This window comes from Epinephelus lanceolatus, chromosome 19 (assembly GCF_041903045.1).
Source record: "Epinephelus lanceolatus isolate andai-2023 chromosome 19, ASM4190304v1, whole genome shotgun sequence".
Lineage (NCBI taxonomy): Eukaryota > Metazoa > Chordata > Actinopteri > Perciformes > Serranidae > Epinephelus > Epinephelus lanceolatus.
Window position 1 is genome coordinate 24,956,368 of NC_135752.1, and position 21,240 is coordinate 24,977,607.

The following is a 21,240-nucleotide window of genomic DNA, read 5'->3' on the forward strand; positions in this document are numbered from 1 at the left end:
AAATCTTCAATGCACTAGAAATGATAATAGCAACCCAATTAACTCCAAAGCAGTGTGGTATTCAAATGTTTCAGCCTGACATTTAGGTCATTACACAGCACTAAGAATGCACTCACAGTGATAAATGACCTACTGCATGCAGCACCTATGATGCTGACTCTGAGTTGTAGCTCCACTCAGTCTGGGTGCAGCCTGTGATTCTATCACAGTAAACTTCTTTACTTCTTCGTCTTTTTCTGTCTATCAAACCTGCATTAATTGTTTTTCTTTGTCCAACTGGGGGCAGTGCAGAACAAAGCTATAAGGACAGTTCTGACCGGTTAATACTGACAATAAATCAGTAAAAAAAAATACATTAAATATAATATACGCTATGGGAGGAGATGATAAGACAGCAAAATCTGCTGCTGCCCAGGCTGAAGTCGTACAATGCCACTAAGCGACGCCATGAAGCTGCTCCTGGTTGTCAAGTGTCCCTCAGCAAGCTAATGACCCAGAGGCTGACATGGACACCTTTATCAGTGTGGTCAGGTCAATGTCTGCCCAGTTAGCACAAGCTAACACAGCAGCAGTGGCTAACATCTGACACGAGCTGTTAAACAGTTGCAACAAAATCACCCCAACATGGAAATGGCTCCACTCTGTCTTTAAACCCGATACATAACATTAGCCATGTGATGCCATCATTTAGCCCACTTCTTTTAATTAAATTCTCCACCAAGATAGTGTTAAACTTGTCAGCGGGCTGTTTGATGCTGAGCAGCTTGCATACAGTGGACAATTAGAGCCTTTTCGTGGAAAACAGATGCCGGCTGCAGCTGAGTAAAATACTGATGAGAGTGTTGAAAATGAACCAAAACAGTGAAGTTGTGGCCCTTTAAACCAAAATTATAATACATTTTATTGATAGGCGCCTTTCACAACACTCAAGGTCACCTTACAGGCAAAGATAGAGAAAATAACAGATTTTAAAAAGTCAATGAGAAAATGGTAATAACATCACAACCAATAAATACTCAGCAAAACAAGTTCCAGAGGCAGGAAGCAGAGCAGCTGAAGGCTCTAGACCCCATGGTGGTCAGGTGGGCTGGCGGGACAGTCGGGTGGATGGAAGAGGAAGACCTGAGAGTGTGGGTGGGGGTGTAAATGTGCAAGAGTTCAGAGAGGTATAGAGGAGCGAGTAAGAACTTTAAGTCAATGCGGTATTTAAGCAGCAGAGTTCTGGACCAGAACTGAAGTTTGTGGATACCTGAGAGGCGGGCCAAAAAGGAGCAAGTTACAGTAATCAATACAGGATGTAAACAGGGTGCAAGAATAGCAGTACTGTGCAGTGTGAGGGATGGGCGAAGGTGGTTAATAGTAGCCAAGAGGAAGTAAGTAGATGATACAAAGAAGGGGACCCAAGACAGAACCTTGAGGAACACCAGTAGTACCTGGAAATGGCTGGGATTTGAAAGTTTTGAGCTGGATAAATTGAATACAGTCAAATAGATTGGATTCAAAGCAGTCAAGGAGTGTGCCAGTTATTCCAATAGAAGCCCGCCTTTTGAGGAGAATGTTGTGAGAAATGGTGTCAAGGGCTGCACTCAGATCAGGTAGGATGAGAATGGTTAAGAGTCCGGAGTCAGCTGCCATACGGAAGTCATTTGTGATTTTAACCAAGGCTGTGGTAATGCACCAAAGCATGCAGGAATGCCCTCAACAAATGTAGGGATTGAATATAAGTGCTAGCTAGTGAACCTGGATACAAGTAATATAGGATTTAAAATGTTTACAACAATGGCTTTGCAAATGATTTATGGGGAACAGAATGTATTATACACTTTTATTGGACCTTAGGGATACACCCAACAATGGCTTTGCAAATGATTTATGGGGAACAGAATGTATTATACACTTTTATTGGACCTTAGGGATACACCGAGTGGGTTTTTTGAGAAATATAACTTTTCTTTGTTCACAAAAAACCCAGAGTTTGCTTTTAATGTTAGAATGTTGATTATAGCAGATTTAAAGATGATTTAGCATGCTAGAACTGTAATTTTATACTGAGACAGTTTTGGTGAATTCTTGAAGAAAAGTTTATTGATACTGAAAAATCCAAAGAAATATTAATTTGTCTTCACTCTATGTGTTGGCTTTAGTTTTCCTCTTAATGAGACCATACTGTACCTTACAGGCGTGTTCCCAGAGTCTGTCGGCCAGAAAAAGCAACAGGTTGCATCCTTTATTGTTCCTCAGCGTTTACTCATTGGTGGTTTGGAGCCAGATGCGCCCGCATGTTGATTGTCGCTCATTGTTGCAAACTGAAAATGTATTAATTAAATTTGGACCATTGATGTGACAGTCCCACATCTCCTGTTTTGTATAGCAGCCATCCAGTCTGTTCAGTAGCTTAAAGGGTCGTTTTTCTAGAGCTGCCAACTTGCCTAATTTAACACACTAATTATTCACAAAAAGAGTTGATGCAGACTTCCATTCCTCTCAATTAATTTTTGACGTGACATAATAGCTCTTTGTATTTCGCTTTGCCTTAGGCAGGCCAAAATCACAGAGAGTGAAGTGTCTCCAAACACATACAAACTAGCTGAAAAGGGAAAGTTACATTTAATAAGAGAGTCTGACCAATACATTGGCATGGGGGATATTATCAGCCAAGTATGTGTCTTTTTTCCCAGCGGATAAGTAACAAAAAATTGCAGTACACGGATGCCAAAGATATGATTGAGGTAATTTGGAAACAGTGCAGCAATTCCATGGCTTCTCCCCCAGAGAGCACTAAGAAATTTATTTTTCAACCATAAAATGTCCCACTCAGTACATATTTTAGTCAACATTTTCTAATTCCCAAATAGAAGATACCACAACTCCACAGCATGAATAAGATTTCAAGAATCTGACTTTAATTTTAGTTTCACTTCTCAGCGCCTAGATGGAGATCAGTAAACTTTGATAAATATTTCAAATTGCTCGAGGTCTAATTTTCATTTCTCTAGGTACCTTTTTCATATATTTCCAAGGATCCAAGTCTATTTCTCCTCAGAAATATTAATACTACGATCCGCTTCCTATTTGAGTTTTAACGAGTGAAGGTTAGGGTCTGAGCTGCACTGGAGCATGGAATAAAATTGCTGTACTCTCCAATAATCTAGTGGGTAATGGCATCCTTACTGTAAGGGTAGAAAAGGTAGAAAAGGAAATATGTGGGTCAACTGTTGCTGCAGATATCACCAGAATTGATTTTCAGGGCGCTCACAAATTTATTTTAGTCTTGCAAAAAACAAAGAAAGATCAGCCACCACAGGATTTCTTCTGCTTGAACAATTCTTGTGTAAATATTGAGACCCCTTAATGTTTATCCTCGGCCAGTGGCAATATGTTGTCTCAGGTTTAATGAATTCTAAAATATTCAGTGCACAGTACCTGACTTTGCCACTACTGTTTTTGCATGCAACTTTACTCATATTAAATGTATGTATGTAGGATTTAGGGGGATATATATTGGCAGAAATTGAACACAATATAATAAGTGTGTTTTCTTTTGTGTATAATCACTTAAAAAATTAGAATCGTCATGCTTTTGTTACCTTAGAATAATTTGGATTTTTGCATTTTCATGTCAGCCATTGTAGTAAACAGCCACTCAATGAGGAGTACCATCAGAAAATCACTAACTTTTAACGTGAAACTGCTTTATTTAGTGTCTTTAATGGTTTAAATCAGGGAAACCATTTGAGAGAGACCTCCATAGATAATCTAGCTTCCAGTAAAAGACTCCTTATCTTTCATATGTTCATTCCCTCCTGAAATTTTATTGGGGTATACAGTATATGACGGTATTAGTGTGCGATACTAGTCGTTCAGTTAGTTGGTCAACTATTCCAACAATCATTAACACTAGTTTGGTTGAAATAAATCGTTAATTCACAGAGTTAGATGTAAATATATGTTTTTTCCCCCCTTATCTCTCTCTGTGCTGTTTCTCGCCGGCTGTTTGCAGTCCTGTAACTCTATCCCCACCACTCTGAGTCACAGTGTCTGTCAGCTCAACTACCTTTTCCACTAGAGACCAGAGACTGACCTCTGGTTGTACGTGCTGTGCACTGCATACAGTTGGTTTAATAGAAAGAGGAACGCCTGTATTTTTGATGGCATCGAGAATCATACTGTGGGGATTTTCATCATATGGTGATACCAGCCAAGCTTATTGGGCACATGTCAGTGATGAGCCAAACAGCATCAGAAAAATACATGAAACTGCTTTATTCAGTATTTTTACCGGTTTTAATCACTTTATTCACTCGGGATGTTTTGGAGAGGAAGAGACCCCTGTGGATAATTCAGCTCCTGGTAAAAACCTCCTGAACAATGAACACTGAAGGAATCCTGAAAGAAGTTCAGCTTGGTGCAATCTGTAATCCTCACCTCCAGATACAACTTAATCCTACACACTGCTCCTTTAGGTATGTTTTACCATTTAAATGATAAAATCCAACATATTTTGTGACAAGTGATATAAATTGCAAAGGGGTTGCTAAAGTTGTTGTATCATCATCCACTCTCAATTTCCCCTACATGCTCATGGACAATTTAAGTAAATGGCTGTTTGATCCTATCACTTTGAACATGTTTTTGCCTGCTTTAAACATGGTTAAAAAAAAGCTATTGCATATCTCAAATGTCCTGATAGAAATATTGATTCTGGCGTCTTTATAGCACAAGGTAATGCAAGGTCACAAAACTACAAGGATTCACATCAAATGAAAAAGATAGCCTTCGGCTAGTTGTGCTCCTGCTTCTTTCCATCTACCGTATGCCACACCGTCCTTATTAAACTTTTAGTTAAATGCTGCAGGCTGTGTTTGTAGCATTCTGGGTAGATCATGCTAAATCCAAGGTAGAGGTACCCTTGAATATATTGTATTTACTGTGTGTCAAAGTAATGAGATTTTTTAATACAATATCTTGTGATACTCTGAAAACACTTCAGTTTGTGGGATTTGTGTTACTGATCTTGCAGTAATATCATTTTTGCTTCTGTCTGTTTACTGTGAATGTCACTTTCTCTCCCTCTCTGGCTCTCTGTCTTTCTGCCACGGATTCTAACTCAATGAGTCCCGTTCATCCACCCAAATCTCTACACTCTGACTTTGTCCGCGGGCATAAGGTTTTTTTTTTGCCTGTCAACCTCAGATGGACTGTAAATACGATGACATGGTACCTACTTTGTTCTGAATCCCTGTTCTCTCCCCCTCGATCCCTCCTTTTATCCACCTTTCCTCTCTGCGCCATGTGCTCCTGTAGATTAGAGTTGGCATTTGGCTTCAGAAAATCCCAGGTGTTATAAGCACAAGTGCGTGTCTCCAATTGTCCTTTGTCTTTTGACAGAGCACAGCACTGAGATGTTCCCGAGCCGAGGCCAACATGAGGTTAACAGAATGCAGACTTCAGCCTAGCCACCAAGGAACTCTAAGCTAGCTTGGCTCGACACGCTAGCACTCACATTTTTGCAAATCTAACTCTCTAAATCCCAGGTTTTGTCTTGCTTAGCAGCGCCAGACAAGGAGTTTTTGGAGGCTTTGCCTTTTCTTTTTTAGTTGAACATCTAGGGAAATGTGCTTTAATAGCCTGCAGCCTCTTTAGGTGTCTTTCCGCACTCAGGTTTTGATTGGCAGCCCAGGGGCTAAGGCAGTATTACCATAGTTATCTCACTACACCACATGCCTAACAGCACTCACAGCCACCAGAGCTGTCTGTCACGCCTCTTAACTTGCAACCTATAGAGTTTACTCATAAAAGGGATAAACATGCAAACAGGGGTTGTATTGGTTCTACAAAAGACACAAACTTTGAGCAGCAAGGGGATCTCTGTAAAAGCTGAAACTGAGATAGAGGCGGTTAAAGTAAAAGCAATTGATGATTTATAAAAGGCACTAATACTGTCTCGTGTTTTGTGTAAACCTTTATTATCATGTCTAATTGTGTCCCCTTTAACAATATTTGCATGTCTTGCTTCTCTCTGTTGTTTCCTCTCTCTGAACCAAAAGGGTGCCGATTAATTTTTGAAACGTCGAGAGCGAGGAAAGAGGAGCTGTGTCTAAGATTTTGAGTGTGCAATTTTCTTGTTAAGTAATTTACTACTACGCTGGACAGGAACGATTGTGGGGAAGAAAAATGTGCTGTGTGCAGCATTCTGTAGCTGCTTCTTTGATTGAATTGACTGCTCACCTAAATAACTCCAGTTTAAAGGATGAGAAGAACAAATTCAAATTGGACGGTGTGTGTCTTCCTGTTTTATTCCTGTTCCAAGTTCCAATATGCATCATTACAAATGCAAGTACATCAAGTAATTATTACTTTTTAGAACAAAATTGACCAATGTCACTTACCAGAGCCATACCATTTAAATATGTGCAGCTAAACAGGAAAACACATAGAAAACAATGCAAACAATGATAAAATTTCAGTCAGGAACACTCTCTCGTCATAGATTTAACCATTTATTGCAACAAATGGAAATACAGTTATGCTTGGCGCTGATGGCTCCACTCTGAAGATACTCCCTGGATCGGACATGCAGCATGCTAAACCATCACAGGGAGCACAATGGGTGTACAAGAGTGGCCCCAAAGCAAGACATAAAAGACCTTTTTAACCTTTAAGCCATGTTAGGACTCTGAATTTAGAAGGTGGAGGCCAGGGTGGAGAAGGCAAAGCTTTGCCAGCAGCAGTGGTTCGTAGCAGCATTGGTGTAAATGGACTGCTGTGTTGTAAGAATGGGCTGTGATCGGTATTTGACTGACTAGAAGTAATGATCCAATCAGCTGGCTGTCGAGCCCAGTCTCACTCAGAAGTCCTCAATATCCCACGTGTTGTACCAACGTAGTGCGCTCATTTTGAAAGAGGCTGTATATAAATGTTAAAGTTCCTGTGAAAACGGAAGTGTATTTTGAAAAAGGACAATGCATGTAACAGGCAGAACTTGACATGGTGTCCCAGAACGTCAAAAACCAACACACCCAGGATACCTTGCACATCATATGTGGATGTGGAGAGCCCATGACCAAACGTCAGTATGTGACGATGAACTAACCCAAAGCTTCATAAAGATTGCGCAACCCCCCCTTTTTTTTACGTGTTGTAAATGGTCCCATTCATGATCCATTTTTAGCATGTGGAGTCCTACACATCGATATAAAATGTGTAAAAACATATTGCCTGATCTCTCTCTCTGTCTCCTTCAGACTCTCATGGGATGGATCTGTTTGCGGTTGCAGTCCATGAGTTCGGTCACGCCATTGGCCTGGTCCACACCTCGGCCATAGAGTCCATCATGAGACCGTACTACCAGGGTCCTGTAGGAGACCCTCTGAAATACGACCTCCCCTACGAAGACAAGGTCCGCGTTTGGCAGCTCTATGGTAGGAGAGAACATTCATCCTCTGCTCTGTGTGTGTGTGTGTGTGTGTGTGTGTGTGTGTGTGGGAGGGAGGGACAGAGAGAGAAAGAGCAATTGCTCCGTAGAGCAAGGTTATTGATTAATGAAAACACAGATTGAGTTAATTGGACCTCTTTATGGCACATGACCTTATCACACTATTGACTGATATAGTGAGTAGCAGTGTGCGGGGGAGAGACTAATGATCATGAAGACGAGAATGAAGTGCAGGAAAGAACGCTGAAGGCCAGGACTTTGAAGGAGGGAGTTGAATATTAAGAAAAAGCTCAAAGATACTAAGACAGAACTAAGAGTAAGCATTTCATGCTATATATTTAATGTTATATTGTGATGCCATGAAACTAAACGAGGAGGATGTGATCCAACAAATCAAGATCAGCAGGATGTCAATCGGTTATTATAATGGCAAAACAAATACCCCACACAAGTTCGCAGAGCACACAGGCAATTAAAGGAATACTTCACCCCCCAAATGACCATTTGTATATCAGTTACTCATCCTGCGTTATGTTGAATTCATGAAGTACACTTTGTTTTTTTCACATGCCTCTATGGTGAATGAAGAACCCAAAAATGGAGAAAAGTCTTGATGAATTGAAGTCATAGGGGTCCATGTTTAACAACAGCAAAACTATATCAAAACATCTGTTTACAAACTCTCACAACAGTAAAATCCGAGTCTCATATCCAGTCGTATGCTCAGTACATGCATTTTTCCTGAAACACTACTATTTAAAACACTTTTGCCTATATGCCCAGTCATAGACAATGCAGAAGTGTTTTAAATTTTAGTGAAAGTGCATGTGTTTGGGAAGTACTGAGCATACGACTGGATAAAAGAGACTTGGATTATACTGCACAGGTTGTGTGGGACTTTGTAAACATATGTTTAGATATACCTTTACCGATGTTAAACATGGCCCCAATTTGTTCCAATACATTAACAATTTTCTCAGCTTTTGGATTGTTTGTTCACAGTGTAGATATGCAAGCAAAACAAAGTTTTCTTCCTGAATTGATTGCAACAGGGTGAGTAATTGATACACAGGTGGTCATTTGGGGGGAAGTGCTCCTCTAATTGCCTTGTCTTTCGAGTGTTCATTTGTTCTTTAATTACACATCCTCTCTAGGTGTCAGAGACTCGGTGTCCCATACAAATCGACCAGGCGACCCCGCCCAGACGGCTGAACCTCCCGTCCTGCTGGATCTTCCTGAAAACAGATCCACCCTCTTGTAAGTAGAAGATGTATTGTCCTTTTAGTGCAACACAAACAGCTCGACTGTTCTGGTTAGCAAACGTCTATTAAAGACAGAGATAGTATAACAGTCAAAATGGATATGTACATGTGGATATTTGACAGAGTGGTGATTAAGAACAATCCCCACAGGGTTCATCCTCTGTGGACCATTAAAACTGGCAGCCATGGACCATGAAAAAATATGTAGTTTTTGAAATGCTGAGCCTGAAACTTTTACACGTTTATTTTAGCATTACATTCATTCACCTACTCTTTGTTCTCAATTTAGGGACTATATGTTGTGGGTTCCAGAGTGCAATTTTTTGGAAACGCATTACGCTTCCAGTCATTAGGCATGTGCAAGAAAGTCGACCATCACAACAACAATGGCGGATTCCCGAGCTCTGCTTGTGCTGCACACCCTGTTGAATTAATCAATGCTTCCCCATCATAGTGTAGATTTACTGTAGCAACTCCACCTCGTCGTCCGTCCAGACAAACGCTCATGGGGTTGCCATTTTGTTTGTTTATACATTGCCGCTCTGAAGAAGGAAGAGTAAGCATCACACCGCCAACTACTGGCCTGGCATGTATACTGCAGCGTTTTTGGTCATTTTTGCGGAGCCGTGTGCACGGCAATTGTTATAAAAACGTTGTCGTCTAGACGAAAATGAGACACGATTTTGTTTTCAGTGGATCGTTTTTGTCTAAACATGGCCTAAGTATGATATTGTAACTGACTGCAAGGGCGTCACTGTAGGTTTTGAGCATGAAAAGTGTGACAATAATAATTAAAAACCTTTATTTATATAGCACCCTTCAAATCACAGTTAGTAGTGCTGTACAATAAAACTAAACACATTTTAAACACCAGGACAATAAAACAAATAACATGTCATAAAACATCATCTAGTAAGAGATAAAATAAGGAAGGCCTAAACTAAAATCAAGAAAATAAATGGGAAATAAAATCAACAAGATAACGATAAAATAGACAGACAGCTCAGATAAACTCAGGATTTGTTGTCCCATAGGAAGTATGCTTTTAGGAGAGACTTACAAAGCCAGTGACTGAGACAGCCTCATATCCTTGGGCAGGTCATTCCAGTGCCTCAGGGCCCTGATTGCAAAAGCTCTGTCCCCTTTAGTGTTCAGACTGGACTCTGGAACAAGCAGAAGACCTCTGCCCAAGGATCTCAAACTACTCAGAGGTTCATTAGGGTCTGAAAAGTCATCTGGAGCCATGATGAGCCTTAAAAGTAAAGTAGAAAAACCCGACAGCACTTACCAATAAGTACAGTACTTTTAATATAGCGGATTGCACAGCTGCAGTCAAACGGACGCGTCCCCAGCGTTAAATGGTTTGTGGACGTGTCTCCCTTTTAACAGAAACCAACTGGTTCAGGTTAACATTAAAAAAGATACAAATATAGACCATCCATAAATGCAAACCTCAGTGATGCTTCGAGTAGTATAAATATAATAGAACTAGAAAGGCACTCAGAGAGTGCAGACCTCCGCCAAGTAGGTGATATTCCCTCCCCCTCTGCATCAGATTTTGCAGCCTGCATCACATTTAGGTTATTTGCATCACTATCATTATTAGGTTATATATGCCTTCACCATGGAGACACTGTGGTGTATTCATTTCATTTTTATTTTGTACCAACACAGAATATAATATGTTTTTTTGTATTTTTCACTTTCTTTTTTCCAACACAGAACATTGATTTCAACTTTAGAATTACAATATTTAGCAAGTAGAACAAGACGTGCTTTCCAGCCACCAGATGGCGCTACTTCACTGTCTTTAGAAATTGGAATTGCTGCTGAGGCTGTCAGACGATAGACTTTATTTATTATTTTATCCACTTTGCTTCAACCGATCACCACCAAAATTTTATCATCTGTTCCTTCTCCCATTATCCACCTTTCCTGAAAATTCCGTGAAAATCCGCACAAGCTTTAAGATTTTCTATTTTCCACTATATTAAAAGTATTATACTTATTAGTGAGTGCTGTTGGGTTTTTCTACTTTGCTGTGATTTTATGGACCGGCACCCAATTACTCTTTGAGTAAGCACGCCAAGTCTGCTGATGAGCCTTTAAAGTAATCAATAAGATTTTAAAGTCAATCCTAAAACAAACAGGGAGCCAATATAAAGAGGCTAAAATTGGTGTGATGTGGTTGACGAGTTAATCATACGTTTATTGATAATGTTTGGCAAACAATCCAATATGGAAGCTAGAAATATGGGAAAAAAAACAGTCAAATTGTATGATTAACTTTTTGGACTGGAATAATATAGCCTATGTTTTTACCTCACTTATTATGATGTCAAATTATTTAATTCCATTGAACACAAATCTGATTTTCTGACTATGTCATCATCACATCTGCAGTATTTGTACATTTAACTGCACATTTCAATGTTAGAACAAATCACTTAGGACCATTAATATCAATATAAAATTTAATCACAATGTGTTCCATAGTTGTAAAGTTATGTCACTGTGGACCACAGACTTGGACAGACCTACCCTCAATGTGCAGCGATGCAGCACGTCAGTCAGACGACTCAGCACATCAACTCTAAGTGAATTGTGAGTGATGACCTGGATTCAGTTCAAGAGTCTCTTGTCTGCTATTTCAAATGGTTCTGCACATCAAGAGCCGGGGCATCAAACTACAGTATCTGTCCTCCCCACCAGGAAATGTCTTATTAGTATGGCCTCTATATTGCTGAGACCGTGGCACCGGATATTGTTACACTTTACATCAGATAGCAGGGCCACAAGGGCTCATCCATACATTTGAACACTGAACAACACCTTTTGCAAACTTGCCATAGCTCTAACCTTTTAGATTTTGATACATTAATTATTATCAGGCATAAACAGAGGCCAGTTGCTTTATCAGAGAATTAACTGTTCTCTGATCGCCTCTTGAATTAATAGGATCAAGCGAGGGCAGCTTGCTTAGGGAGCGATCAAGCTGTGTTTCAAACTACACTGACAACGACACCCAGTGCTTCCTGACCTCTGTGCATTCACTCACACTCATACAAATACTATGACTCATTTTTTCACCACCTCCATCTGGCCGTGATGCGTGGAAAAGCTGGATTATGCTTGACGTGGGTCACAAACGCTGACCACTAGGCAGCGGTGTCGTGTTAATAGAGCTCTGAATGGGGATCTTTGTTGATAATGCGAGGGCTGGCGGGCTCCCACTCACAGTGGCAGCCCTGTGGTGCTAATGGCTTCGTCATTGGCAGGCCGGCCACGTCAGTGCTTTAAATCACTTATTAGCCCAGGGGATAAATGCACTGGGGGACCTCAGCATGTCAGCATGATAGCATTTCACCTGATGTTTAGCCTATTTAATTGAAGGAAAAACATGCACATGCATGCACATATTAACACTGACTCAGTAGGTGGGTGCAATTACCACTGTTGGGTTGTTTTTTGTATGCAAATGTCTTTGACTGATTTGGGCTTTTTTTTGAGTGCATGCCTTAAAATGAGGCTGTTATATGAAAAAAATAGGTATGTATGTATGTATATAACCTCAAACACTCAATGTTCAGAATATGAAATTGAATTTAATACATTCATGGGCAGAGTGTGTGACAATGGGCCACTGGGTACAGGTGTGCAAAAGGCCCCACCACCTCTCCTTTGTGGCGGTTATGCATCTATATAGTCGTTTTGTGCCTCTTGGAGTTCATTTTGTTTCTCTCTCGGATCATTTTGTGTCATTGTTGGTCGTTTTGTGTCTCTTTGTAGGCATTTTGTATCTCTTCATGTTTGCTTTGCCCCTTTTTGTAGTTATTTAATGTCTATTTGCAGTCCCTTTGCATGTCTTTGTGGTCATTCTGAGTCTCTTTCTGGTCAGTATGAGTTAATATGAGTGACATTTTGGGCCCCTGGGCCTGTGCCCATTTGGCCCATTCAGCAATCCATTCATAAATATATTCCTTGTCTACCGACTTCTCTTTCCTCCTTCCTCTAAATTTCCTCCCTCAGGCTGGCACGAGACGCCCCAGACAGATGCACCAGTCACTTCGACGCCGTGGCCCAAATACGAGGGGAGGCCTTCTTTTTCAAAGGTATTCAAGCCTTAAAGGGAAAAAGTGAACGAGAAAGACTGACGGACAGACAGATAAACGGAGAGTGACAGTGAGGGAGAAGAGGGAAAAAAGAAGTGAATGGAGAAGAGATAAAGTGGAAGAGTAAGAGACGGGGTTGGGCACAGTGGTGGCTCCAGCGATCAATACAAAGCCAAGTCATGTGTAGCTCCCTGGGCTCGTATCACAGGCTCGCACACCGTCACATATTCTGCGGGCTCAACAAAATGGTCCTTTAGGGCCCAGACTGTTTTGCTGTATACTTGTTATCTGCTGAGCCTGAAATGGATCTTTCTGGGGCTTATTTGCCAGCGTGACAACAGAGCTTTCATTAGACAAATATGTCGAATAAAGTCTTATTAAAATTATTTCTCTAAACATAACAGTACATGATGTTTATTGGCTGAGGTTTCCCTTCCTGCTAATTAATTACACCTCTCCTCCTGAGCACAACATTTTCCAACAATTTCCCAATATTTTCAGTCGCTGGTGGATAAAAGTGGCCAAACATGTCCTTAAATAGGAATTTAAAGTCACTTTAATAGTAATTGTTAAAGCTACAGTTCACACCAGCCCTGTTCATATAAGGGATGGGTATGAATCTGTAATGGGATTACTGCAGACACACACAATGTGTCGTAACTAACCACAGCTTTTCTGGAAATAGACTTATAATAATAGGGTATTGTGAAGAAGTTCCGAGCCTTACCCCGTTCCTGTCTGTCATAGGAAAGTACTTTTGGCGACTAACAAGAGAGAAGCACCTGGTGTCTCTTCGTCCGGCTCAGATCCATCGCTTCTGGAGGGGCCTTCCCCCCAACCTGGACAGTGTGGACGCTGTGTATGAGAGACCTGGGGACCACAAAATAGTCTTTTTCAAAGGTACAGTATCCATCTGATTCCAACTTTCTCTTTTATCTGTCTGTGGCTTTATTTGACTGACTGATATCTACTCCATATCAGGCTGGGCAATATATCAAATTTTATTTTTGATTACGATTTTGGATTCTGACCATTATGAAAACAAGATAATCGAGATAAAACAACTATTGTGCACAGCTTTTTACAGCCCATACTGTTGCCAACTTGGCTACTTTCTCACAAGATTTGGCAACGTTTCTTCTTCTTCTTTTTATTTTTATTTATTTATTTATTTATTTTTTTGCTTAATTTTTGTTGGTGTTTTCAGGTCGAAGGGAAAAAAAGAGGGGAGTACAGGGGTTGGTGAGAGCCACACAATGGTACAGAACCATAGACTGTATAAAAATATGGACGTAGTCACCCTAACGTCACCCATTGGTTTCTGAGGAGCGGGTTTGAAGCTCAAAGTAGCCGGCTCTGGCCGTCGCCATCTTGGCAGTGCCTGACTCTGCCCAACTCCCGGCCAATCAAAAATGGGCAAAGAGGCGGGCCAAATGAAGCCTCGTTGATTAAACACGCCCACCTCGCTCGAAGCTGCTAAGTTAGCTAAGGCTAACAAGCTAGGCCAACAAGCTACGCTGCTTTGGCGGCAGTAGCTCAGTCCATAGGGACTTGGGTTGGGAACCGGAGGGTCGCCTGTTCAAGTCCCCATCCGGACCAAAGTATGGCACGTGGACTGGTAGCTGGAGAGGTGCCAGTTCACCTCCTGGGCACTGCCGAGGTGCCCCTGAGCAAGGCACCGAACCCCCTAACCGCTCGGAGCGCCTGTCATGGGCAGCCCACTCTGACATCTCTCCACTTAGTGCATGTATAGGTCCAGTTTGTGCATGTGTGTGTTCGGACCTGTGTGTAATTGACAACAGAGTGAAAATTTGAATTTCCCCTCAGGGGGATTAATAAAGTATATAAAATTTTAATAAAATAAAAAAAAAATAAAAAAATTGGCTAGCCCTGTGGTGTTGGCTTCTCCCTCTCATGCTCCTGCTTGGTGCCAGCTCCCTCACAAAACAAAATATCCAAAAGGCACAAACACAGCTGAGAGGACAGGTTTGCTGACCTGCGAATTAGCTGAGATGGTGCCTAGCAGACAGCCAGCGGCTACTTAGCCACCCGTGATGGCGCCACCTGTCACTCACAGTGACCACGCCCTTAATTATGCGCAACTTTAAGCCTTAATAAAATTTAAACGGATGAGTTACCCCCCATACAGTTGTCATGAAAGGGGAAATTAGGTATAGAGACCAAAACAGTTCTTTGTACCAGGCTGTAAACATGTTTATTTCTGCTGTAAAGTTGAGCATTTTAACATGGAGGTCTAAGGGGATTCATTCACCTTTGGAACCTGCCTCAAGTGGCCATTCAACGAACTGCAGTTTTTGGCACTTCGGCATTGGCTTCACTCGTCATCCCTGGAGGTTGCCGCTTGTACAGAACAGGGTGTTTCAACTAACCAGTCAATAGGTTACATCCCTTTGGGTATATGGTCCATTTTTTTCAACATTTTCTATATTGATCAAGTCGTAGTCAGTCGCTAATAATTGCAATCCAATTGTCCTTTGATGGTTGGCTTGCCTGTTGCCACCTCTGTGTGATGGCTTTCTTGGTCACAGCCAAAAGTACTTTGTAAAGGTATTTGTCCTGGGTCAAGATATTGTCCAAGGTTTTGCCCAAGTACAATATGACAAAACAACAACTGACTTCTGTTCCAAAGATGTTCCTTATTTCTTTGTAAATCTCTTGCCAATATGGAAAAATTACTGGGCATCCCTGAAAAATATGGAAATGGTCTGCCATTGATTTACCACACAGCCTCCAGCATTTTTCCAGCCCCTGAGACCCCTGTTGTATAAATTTCAGTTTTGGAGTCACAGAATATCGTAGTTTTTTTTCCAGCAGAGCTCCAGCCAGGATCTTAAATTGGTGGTCCTAGAAACTTTTCTTCTGAATGACTTTATTTCAAAATAGTCTAGTGACAAATTTAGCGACTTATTCAGACCACCAGGGAAAAAAGCTAAAAATATATCCCAACATATTGTATTGTAAATCATTCCCATGCATGCTGTTCAGAGTAAGCACAGTCCATGGCTCTGCTGCCAGCAGCTAAGGGTGTCTCCCTCAACTCTCATGCTGTGTTTATTTTTATACATTATTTTATTTATCTCTTTTTTTAACATTTATTTTTTTATTTGCTTTTTCAGTTGAATTACATTTCAAGTTCAAGAAAATTCACTGTTAATAAAACAAGGCTGTTGTTTGAAAGTTCAATTAATGCATGACATTTCCAAAGTCAATGAGTAATCATGCTAAATAATCCTGATCTCAATATTGACAAAACAATGGTGATTATGATTTCTTTCACAATCAAGTTGTTTCTCCTTTTAATTCTGACCTCTGTGTCCACCCTCTTCAGGTCTAAAGTACTGGGTATTTAAAGACAATAACGTGGAGGAAGGCTACCCCCGTCCAATCAGTGACTTTGGCCTGCCCTTGGAAGGAGTGGATGCAGCCTTTGTTTGGCTGCACAACGACAAAACCTACTTCTTCAAGGACAACCACTACTGGCGCTACGATGACCACCTGAGGCGTATGGACCTGGGCTACCCTAAAGACAGCACGCTCTGGAAGGGGCTGCCGCCTCAGCTTGACGACGCCATGAGGTGGTCAGATGGTGAGTTGCCTTGAAAATCAACACTAAACACTGCTCGATGTGAAATTACGAAGCTCTAGAGCTGGGTGTCAAACTCATTTTAGTTCAGGGGCCACATACAGCCCAATCTGATGACAAGTGGGCTTGGCACCTCAAGTTTCAGGGTAGAAATGTAGGACTTTTACTTGGAATATCTCTAAAAACCTGATACATTAAAAATACTTGCGTTTGTGTCTGTATGTTGGAATAATCTTTTTAATTTTTATTTTCAGCAACCCAAAAATCAAAGAATAAATACACACAATAAATCCTCACAAGTTAGTGGTATTTAATTTATAAGGGACACTTGTGATTAATTTTACACTTCTTCTGAATAATACTGAAGGTATTATTGAATGTAACACATATTAATGTCAGTATACAGATGCACTACAATTGTTGCATTAGCTGATGTGACCATGGAGATTAAAGTGACTGGCGGCTTGACAGCAGTTCATCCTGCTGCATTACTAACTGTACTAACTAGCTAACACATCAAATATTATAAGCATGAGTGACCTGGCAGTTGTCAGCAGCAGAATTATATTAGACTTTTACTGAAGGGGAATCATTGTTTATTAACTTTTCAGTGATGTATTTTATAGTTTGCAAATACAGCTGTGAGCACACCTCTTGACTCTGCTCCACCGTCTCAGCTGTGATGCGCACCTCGGTGCCAGTGCTGGTGCTTAGAGTCTAGTAATGATGGGACCGCTCTCATTTCCAATCATGCCTGACTAGCGCTGATCTAGTGTTTATTTAGTAGTTTAAAGTTTTCTGTTAGGCCTATATGCTCCATCCATCCATCCATCCATCCATTTTCATCCGCTTATCCGGGGCCGGGTCGCGGGTGCAGCAGAACAAGCAAAGCACCCCAGACGTCCCTCTCCCCAGCAACACTTTCCAGCTCCTCCTGGGGGACCTTGAGGTCTTCCCAGGCCAGATGACATATGCAATCCCTCTAGTGTGTTCTGGGTCTGCCCCGGGGCCTCCTACCAGTGGGACATGCCCGAAACACCTCTAACAGGAGGCGTCCAGGAGGCATCCTGATCAGATGCCCGAACCACCTCAGCTGACTCCTTTCAACACAAAGAAGCAGCGGCTCTACTCCGAGCTCCCTCCGGATGTCCGAGCTCCTTTCCCTATCTCTGAGGCTGAGCCCAGCCACCCCACGGAGGAAACTCATATCGGCTGCTTGTATCAGCGATCTCATTCTTTCGGTCACTACCCAGAGCTCATGACCATAGGTGAGGGTTGGGATGTAGATGGACCAGTCAATCAAAAGCGTTGCCTTCCAGCTCAGCTCCCTCTTCACCACGACGGACTGGTGCAGCGCCTGAAGCAGCCGCACCAAACCGCCGATCCATCTCACACTTTGTATTAGTACAAAGTTACAATGTTTATAACGCGTCTGTTCAGAACATGGTGGCTTATGTTGGTAATTGTCATTTTTGTGCTGGTTTATAGTTTCAACCATTAAAGATGTGGCTGTTACATTTCTTCAGACCAGCTGTATTTTTTATTTTTACTCTGTATGAAGATGTGGCATTGATTTCTATTCTGACAGAATAGCGCAACAGATGTCAATGAAGGGATGTAAGAATAATATGAAAAGCTCTAGAGCTGATGAATCTAGTGCAAATGACTAATGCAAGTATAATCATGACTGTTGTGAAGTCATCTGGAGGGCAGCGGGTGGTTCATTTGACACCCCTGCTCTAGAACTATGAATCTCTATACCTAAAAGGTAACATGACTTGTAGAACAAACCAAAATTTAAACACAACAGCAAACAGAAGTTTCCCCATCAGTGGAAACCCACTTAAAAAAGGAACCAGTTTTATAGAGTCCTATGTGGCTTATGTGGCTCTTAAGGGAACTGTGAAAGTTTAGGGAAAAATTTTGTCACTCAGGTGATCTTTACTTGGACTTTAGACAACATATTTTATATGAAAAATATGCTTAATAAAACTGTTGGTGTGGACTTTGGCAGGAGTGGACATTATTTAGGCCTGCAGCAGGAGCTGGCATTTCCACTTCTAAAGGCTGCAAACAATTAGCTTACCTTATCTGGGAAAAGATATTAATATTCATACCCATATTAATACTTGTAGCTTCATTTTGGAAGCTTTTTTGAAGCTAATGATGTTTTTTACCATTCATAAGAGAAAACAGTACCAGTAAAGTATTTAATCATGCAACTAAACACTATACAGCAACTGCACACACACACACACACACACACACACACACACACATGTTCACACAAAAATCAGGTTCTTGGTAAATGTGATGTGTATATACACTATAACAAATAACCAGTGACCCATGAAAAGTGAGCTGTGGTTATGGAAAATATACAGCTGTACATTTGTCTTTAGGGACCAAGTTTCCTGACAACAAACTTTTTAGATTACACACACAGAGTCAGTCTACCAGAAAGAGGCTGTAAAACTGGCGTCTCGGCTTGCCAACAACAGTCCTGACCTTTACACTGCAAACACAGTAGAGAGCAGTGTTGGGTGTTATGAATCCACAAGCTGGTTTCCCCTTATTAATCCATGCTGCCGCTGTGAGCTCAGCGGAGACGGTCAGATTCACGGGGAGCACGCTTTTGAAAAACACCAAAATGGGTTGACAAGATTGCTAATCTAAGCAAGGAGTCTAACAGAGAATGTTCCTCCTGCATTAACCTCAGGGAAATCAATGTCTCGCAGTCGATTCTGATCTGGTTCTACAGATGCATCGTCTGATGCGACTGTGCCTCTCCCTGTTCCAAGATAAAACAGAAGTTTGTCATTTGAGCAGTTAGGCAGCCAGCCTGCAGTTGTCTTCCCTAAAGACTATGTAAAGACTACCTCCCTACCTGAACGGCACCAGAGCAACAAAAAAGCCAATGAAAGACACTGCCAATTTTACCGCTTTTGGCAACCTAGCATTTTACAAACTGCCCTCTGGCGCACAGCTCAGTACATCCTGCCTCGCACTATCTGCCTCCGAATCACTTAACTCCCTGCAGCCATCAGCCTCCTAAGATAGAAACTATTCAAATATGCAAATGCAGACTAATTTGAGCTACTCAGACTAGTAACGTGTCTGCATGTTTTTTCTCAGTCTACCTGCATGTTGTGTCTGCCGTATTGTGATTTGACTCCCACCTCTTATGTCAGTATTGAATTGTGTTTCTGTCCCATGACAGAGCAAATGTATAATTTTACGTGTGTACAAAATAGCACAAATTATCATTTACCCATGCTGAAATGTAGCTGCCAGATTTTAAAGTTGCAAAAATCAATATTTAATATCAACAATGGATCAAATGACTACTTGTAATGTAAAAGGTGTCTTTCATAGTGACAACTCCACACAGAATTTCACCAGACTCAGCAGCTCCTGTCAGCTCTGCAGAGCATTTTAGCATCTTTCAGCACATTGTCATGGTTTTACAGCTCACAGCTTTACTGGTTGATTACACTCACAGCTCTCATAAAGTATCTTTTCAGTGTTTTTAGTGAAAAAGCTCTGCAAATCCATTACAGTACCTGCCCAGCACCAGACTGTAAACAGAGTTAGTGACTAGCTGGTGAACATATTCAAGAACTTTGCTTTTAAAGATTTAGATATTTCCCTCAGGAGATTGTTGATCCTAGCTGACATTGGGCGAGAGGCGGGGTTCACCCTGGACAGGTCGCCAGACTATCACAGGGCTGACACATAGAGACAGACAACCATTCACACTCACATTCACACCTACGGTCAATTTAGAGTCACCAATTAACCTGCATGTCTTTGGACTGTGGGAGGAAGCTGGAGTGCCTGGAGAAAACCCACGCTGACACAGGGAGAACATGCAAACTCCACACTGAAGAGCTCCCCCATCCCGGGTTCAGACGCCCCACCCTGGGTTCAAACCAGGAACCCTCTTGCTCTCCTCCTCAGGGTACTCTGGCTTCCTCCCACAGACCAAAGACATGCAGGTTAAGTCAGCCCTGTGATAGTCTGGTGACCTGTCCAGGGTGTACCCCGCCTCTTGCCCAGTGTCAGCTAGGATAGACTCCAGCCCCCCCGTGACCCCTAACAAGATAAGCGGTTACAGAAAATAAATTGTGGTGTCAAAAACAACATAACAGTCATCAGTTGTGGAAGCGTTGGCCATTTTCTCCATGACAAGATCATGATGATGTAGAATCCGTTCACCGTACCTTCATAAGACAGTTCTTGCCTATCCTGTGTCCTTTATTGATTTTGTTTGCCCCATCTGTGTGAAGCTGAAGTGGGCCCAGACTTTCGACTTGAACGATGACGGTGCCTCACTAATTTTTTCCCCCCCCCCCGCTGTCTGCACTGTCCGCCATTTTACCCATGAGTTTCTTTTTCCCGACATTTTAGTTGACATCCGTTTACCTTAGCCTCATTCATTTGATTAACACCACCACAGGGAGTCATGACGTAGTGACTCTAATAAATTAAATTGGCAAAGAGCGTCTGCATGTTTTAATTAAAATATTGATAGATGGTGCCAGTGTTTCGATAACGTATAGCAAAAGGAACAAATATGATTTATGTCCGTATCGATATTTTTATCTTACTCCTACTACAAAGGTGCGCTCAAAGGCACCGATTTAATCATACAAATCATACAATCATGTGATCCTTTGTTTTGAGTGGAACACAAAAAAATATCATTAAAAGATATGCATTGATCTCTAGAGTCTTCACATGCCCTGAGCATTAGCATATGACAGTATTTCTGCTTTTTATCCTCACTCTGCTGCCCTCAGCTTTTGCATTCCCTCCTTGGATGCC

General features: G+C 41.5%; 1 protein-coding gene across 1 annotated transcript in view; it reads left to right on the forward strand.

Moving 5' to 3' along the window:
- mmp17a (matrix metallopeptidase 17a) overlaps nt 1–21,240 on the forward strand; it is a 140,879-nt gene that overhangs the window by 109,429 nt on the left and 10,210 nt on the right. Inside the window, exons 5-9 of the mRNA XM_033645963.2 lie at nt 7,245–7,421; nt 8,590–8,692; nt 12,727–12,809; nt 13,557–13,709; nt 16,159–16,416. Coding sequence (XP_033501854.1) covers nt 7,245–7,421; nt 8,590–8,692; nt 12,727–12,809; nt 13,557–13,709; nt 16,159–16,416 — 774 coding nt within the window. The remainder of the gene's footprint in view (nt 1–7,244; nt 7,422–8,589; nt 8,693–12,726; nt 12,810–13,556; nt 13,710–16,158; nt 16,417–21,240) is intronic.